The following is a 5519-nucleotide window of genomic DNA, read 5'->3' as shown; positions in this document are numbered from 1 at the left end:
AAGAGAGGCAAGGGGATCACATCCCAGGGGGTGTGGGCCATCTGGCAGTAGCCTGAACCCCTGAAAACTGCTTTCCGGAAATTCTCTCCTGCTAGAATTTTATTCCCAGGTCTGACTCCAGCCTGGGGTGTGAATTCCCCCTTCTCGGCCACCTTTCCAGCTCCGGAGACAGCCATTCCCGCAGACCCCCTGGCGTGCCTATTCCAAGGCCTGGGGCGCGCAGCACCAAACTGCACTCCCCTAGGAGACCCCAGGGCGCCCTCTGGCGGACACGGGCCGTAGGTTGGGGCCATCGTCCCACCTCGAGCTCTCCAGCCCGCCCGAGAGCACCTGGCCCAACTCACACCGGACCAACCAGGTTTGCAGACCCCAGTGCATGAAAGCGTTTTCATAGGGGAGGGGAGGGGGGTCTCCACATTCGCGTCAGGGTTGGCAAAGAACCTGGCAGTGGGCCAAGGCTGGGTAGCTGCCACGCAGGGGCGTCCCCTGCAGCCCTGGGTCTTCTCTCTGGGATCTGCCCGCAGGTGACTGTCGCACGTCTCCAACCTCCGGCTCCCGGGTCTGACCCCAGCCCCGCGGCCTGGCTGTGGGGTAGCCCCACTTCCCTTTTGGCTGGCCCGGGCCGCCTGGACCCGCAATTGGGCCCTCGGGGAGGCCCGGGTGGCGGCGAGGGGGTGTCCCCGCGGGGTCCGAGAAAAGGGGAAGGGGAACCGGGAGGCTCTCCAGGTCGGCCTCCTAGAACTGCCCGCGCTCCCGAAGCGGCGCCCCCGCCTCTGCCAGAAATTGGCCTTCTTAGAAGGGAGGGGGGTGGGGGGAAAGTGTGAATGAGAAGTTGGGGGCGGAGCGCGCGGCGGGGAGGGGCCGCTGCCAGGAACGCGCCGCCGGGGCTGGCGTCGCGCCCACCGGCCGCCTCGGCCGCCTCTCGTCGTGCTTTGTCTCCGCGCGCGTCCCTCCCGGTCCCTGCCCCTGCTCGCGGCCCGCCCTCGGCGCCCGCGGCCCCTCCCTCACCCTCCGCGCTCAGCCTTTCTCTGCTGCGAGTAGTGACTAAACATTACAAGAAGGCCGGCCGCGCAGTTCCAGGAATCGGGGGGCGGGGCGCGGCGGCCGCCTATATACCCGCGAGCGCGGCCTCCGCGGCGGCTCCGACTTGGACTCCCCGCGCCGCTGCCGCCGCTTCGGCCCCGCACGCAGCCAGCCGCCCGCCGCCCGCCCGGCCCAGCTCCCTCCGCGGCCCCTTGCCGCGGTCCCTCGCCTGGTCCCCTCCCGGTTGGTCCGGGGGTGCGCAGGGGGCAGGGCGGGCGCCCAGGGGAAGCTCGAGGGACGCGCGCGCGAAGGCTCCTTTGTGGACTTCACGGCCGCCAACATCTGGGCGCAGCGCGGGCCACCGCTGGCCGTCTCGCCGCCGCGTCGCCTTGGGGACCCGAGGGGGCTCAGCCCCAAGGACGGAGACTTCGATTCGGGACCAGGTAGGAAGGAGGAGCGCTGCGTGGGGACGGGTCTCGCTCAGTCCCGGGAGCTTTTCCCGGTTTCCCCTCCCCTTCCCGGGTCATTCCCGGCAGGGAGGTGACGAGGTAGGGGCAGAGCGGATGGAAGCCGGAGATTCCAGGTTCCCGGAATACTCCGGCTGGGGCCTTCGGGCTTCTCCTGTCCCCTCCCTACCCCAGTACCTCGGGTTTCTCCCTCCGTCCACACCGCCCGGGGCCACTGGACTGAGCGGCGCCCAGGCAGTCCCGGGGGCCCTTCTGCTCCCCACCCGGCCACACTCCTGGAGACCTAACTTCCGCGCGCGAGTTTCCCACGCTGCGCCCTTGCAGTGCGCGCCGGGGAAGGGGCTGCCCGGGGCCACCCTGCCGGCAGGGGCGGGAGCCGTGCGGGCTCCGTGAGGCGCCTGGATCGGAGCGCGGGCCCAGGAGAGGGCCCCCGGGGCAGTGGGTGCCCCAGTCGCTCGGCGGAGGCAGGGGAGCCGGGGCGGGCCGGGCGCGCTGGAGGGTTCCGGGCACTCACGCGCTCGCGCCTTCCTCTCCGCAGCCCCCCGGGATGCGGTAGCGGCCGCTGTGCGGAGGCCGCCAAGCAGCTGCAGCCGCCGCCGCGCAGATCCACGCTGGCTCCGTGCGCCATGGTCACCCACAGCAAGTTTCCCGCCGCCGGGATGAGCCGCCCCCTGGACACCAGCCTGCGCCTCAAGACCTTCAGCTCCAAGAGCGAGTACCAGCTGGTGGTGAACGCAGTGCGCAAGCTGCAGGAGAGCGGCTTCTACTGGAGCGCAGTGACCGGCGGCGAGGCGAACCTGCTGCTCAGCGCCGAGCCCGCCGGCACCTTTCTGATCCGCGACAGCTCGGACCAGCGCCACTTCTTCACGCTCAGCGTCAAGACCCAGTCTGGGACCAAGAACCTGCGAATCCAGTGTGAGGGGGGCAGCTTCTCTCTGCAGAGCGATCCCCGGAGCACGCAGCCCGTGCCCCGCTTCGACTGCGTGCTCAAGCTGGTGCACCACTACATGCCGCCCCCTGGAGCCCCCTCCTTCCCCTCGCCACCTACTGAACCCTCCTCCGAGGTGCCCGAGCAGCCGTCTGCCCAGCCACTCCCTGGGAGTCCCCCCAGAAGAGCCTATTACATCTACTCCGGGGGCGAGAAGATCCCCCTGGTGTTGAGCCGGCCCCTCTCCTCCAACGTGGCCACTCTTCAGCATCTCTGTCGGAAGACCGTCAACGGCCACCTGGACTCCTATGAGAAAGTCACCCAGCTGCCGGGGCCCATTCGGGAGTTCCTGGACCAGTACGATGCCCCGCTTTAAGGGGTAAAGGGCGCAAAGGGCATGGGTCGGGGGAGGGGCCTGCGTCCCCTCTCCTCCGCGGCACATGGCACAAGCACAAGAAGCCAACCAGGAGAGAGTCCTGTAGCTCTGGGGGGAAAGAGGGCAGACAGGCCCCTCCCTCTGCCCTCCCCCTGCAGAATGTGGCAGGCGGACCTGGAATGTGTTGGAGGGAAGGGGGGAGTACCACCTGAGTCTCCAGCTTCTCCGGAGGAGCCAGCTGGCCTGGTGGGACGATAGCAACCACAAGTGGATTCTCCTCCAATTCCTCAGCTTCCCCTCTGCCACCAAACAGGGGACACTTCGGGAATGCTGAACTAATGAGAACTGCCAGGGAATCTTCAAACTTTCCAACGGAACTTGTTTGCTCTTTGATTTGGTTTAAACCTGAGCTGGTTGTGGAGCCTGGGAGAGGTGGAAGAGAGAGAGGTCCTGAGGGCCCCAGGGCTGCGGGCTGGCTAAGGAAATGGCCACACCCCCCGCCCACCCCAGGCGAGGATCCTGGTGGCATGTTCCTCTCCCTGGCTCCGGGGAGAAGGGCTTGGGGTGACCTGAAGGGAACCATCCTGGTGCCCCACATCCTCTCCTCTGGGACAGTCACCGAAAACACAGGTTCCAAAGTCTACCTGGTGCCTGAGAGCCCAGGGCCCTTCCTCCGTTTTAAGGGGGAAGCAACATTTGGAGGGGATGGATGGGCTGGTCAGCTGGTCTCCTTTTCTACTCATACTATACCTTCCTGTACCTGGGTGGATGGAGCGGGAGGATGGAGGAGACGGGACATCTTTCACCTCAGGCTCCTGGTAGAGAAGACAGGGGATTCTACTCTGTGCCTCCTGACTATGTCTGGCTAAGAGATTCGCCTTAAATGCTCCCTGTCCCATGGAGAGGGACCCAGCATAGGAAAGCCACATACTCAGCCTGGATGCGTGGAGAGGCTGAGGGACTCACTGGAGGGCACCCAGCCAGCCCACAGCCAGGGAAGTGGGGAGGGGGCGGAAACCCAGGCCTCCCAGCTGAGCACTGGGAATGTTAGCCCAGTAAGTATTGGCCAGTCAGGCGCCTCGTGGTCAGAGCAGAGCCACCAGGTCCCACTGCCCCTAGCCCTGCACAGCCCTCCCTCCTGCCTGGGTGGGGGAGGCTGGAGGTCATTGGAGAGGCTGGACTGCTGCCACCCCGGGTGCTCCCGCTCTGCCATAGCACTGATCTGTGACAACTTACAGGAATGTAGCAGCGATGGAATTACCTGGAACAGTTTTTTGTTTTTGTTTTTGTTTTTGTTTGTGGGGGGGGCAACTAAACAAACACAAAGTATTCTGTGTCAGGTATTGGGCTGGACAGGGCAGTTGTGTGTTGGGGTGGTTTTTTTCTCTATTTTTTTGTTCGTTTCTTGTTTTTTAATAATGTTTACAATCTGCCTCAATCACTCTGTCTTTTATAAAGATTCCACCTCCAGTCCTCTCTCCTCCCCCCTACTCAGGCCCTTGAGGCTATTAGGAGATGCTTGAAGAACTCAACAAAATCCCAATCCAAGTCAAACTTTGCACATATTTATATTTATATTCAGAAAAGAAACATTTCAGTAATTTATAATAAAGAGCACTATTTTTTAATGAAAAACATGACTTGAGCCTTTTCTCCACCCCCGTGGCCCCCGCCCCCTGCCACCCCGTGCATTGCTTTCTTTTTCACCCACACCCACACTCTGCATCGGAGAGGAGGAAGAGAGCTGCAGAGGGTGGTGGCTCTGCCCCCTTGCTGGAATCGAATACGTCTCAGCCTTACGTCAGCACGCCTGCCCCGTGTGTCACTGACAAGCTAAGGCAGCCACCTAGACTTACCGAGAGGGGTAATTCCTGCAAGTCTGATTCAGATCTGACCAGAATATGCAAAGCAAGTTCGAAGGAAGCGCTTCAAAGGGCTTGCAGGGAGCAAGCTGAGCTGTGGTCAAAGCTTTTAGAGGCACCAGGCTATTAGAGGCGCTCTGGTTCCTTGGCAGGGAGTCGTTCCGAGAAAGCCCAGACATGGGGTCCTGGTGGTGACCTATGACCTCAGTCTAGCCAGGTTCACTGGAAGTGGGGGGAGGGGTGGTCCTGAAGCAAATCTTGCATGCAGGTGGAACCCCACCCCCCACCACCACCACAGGACCCCAGGCATTCAGGGGCTTCCTGGCCACTGCTCCCCATGCCTGCTTCCCTTCCCCATTCCTAGGGGCCCCAATCTGAGCAGCAGACAGGATCACCCTCCTCCCAAAAAGCACCCATCTATTCATCTCTATATTTTTTTGGAACAGGGTTTGCTATGTTGCCCAGGCTGGTCTCCAACTCCTGGGCTCAAGGGATCCTCCCCTCAGCCCATCTATTTTTAGTCACTCTCAAACACTAAGGGGCACTTAGAGGTTACCTGGATTAAGCATCCCACCTGCTCCCACAAGGCAGGCATTCTCATCCCCATGTTCTCAGACATGGCCATGTGCCCCATGTGAGCCAGGACTTGGACTGATCACTTCTGGTGCCTAGATTGGTGCTCAGTAAATATTTGTCAACTAAGTAGGGGCAGCAACTCTGGTTCAGGGAGGTTAAGCAACCTGGCCAAGGGCACACCACTTGGGAATATGGGGAAAACAGGATTGGAACCCAGGAGCATTTGATTTCCAAAGTCCATGCCTCTCTGCCTCTCTATACACTCAGCATATACCTGCCCCCGGAGT

At 62.3% G+C, this 5519-nt stretch overlaps 1 protein-coding gene across 1 annotated transcript; it reads left to right on the top strand.

Annotated features, from left to right (window-relative positions):
* Window positions 1-313: 313 nt before the first annotated feature.
* SOCS3 (suppressor of cytokine signaling 3) lies at window positions 314-4429 on the top strand. The gene is made up of 2 exons (XM_055242540.2): window positions 314-1466; window positions 2029-4429. Exon 2 carries the CDS (start codon window positions 2117-2119, stop codon window positions 2792-2794), a length of 678 nt encoding a protein of 225 aa, XP_055098515.1. The 5' UTR covers window positions 314-1466; window positions 2029-2116; the 3' UTR covers window positions 2795-4429.
* Window positions 4430-5519: the final 1090 nt, after the last annotated feature.

This window comes from Symphalangus syndactylus, chromosome 14 (genome assembly GCF_028878055.3).
Source record: "Symphalangus syndactylus isolate Jambi chromosome 14, NHGRI_mSymSyn1-v2.1_pri, whole genome shotgun sequence".
NCBI lineage: Eukaryota > Metazoa > Chordata > Mammalia > Primates > Hylobatidae > Symphalangus > Symphalangus syndactylus.
This window is presented reverse-complemented; position numbering and strand designations above follow the sequence as displayed.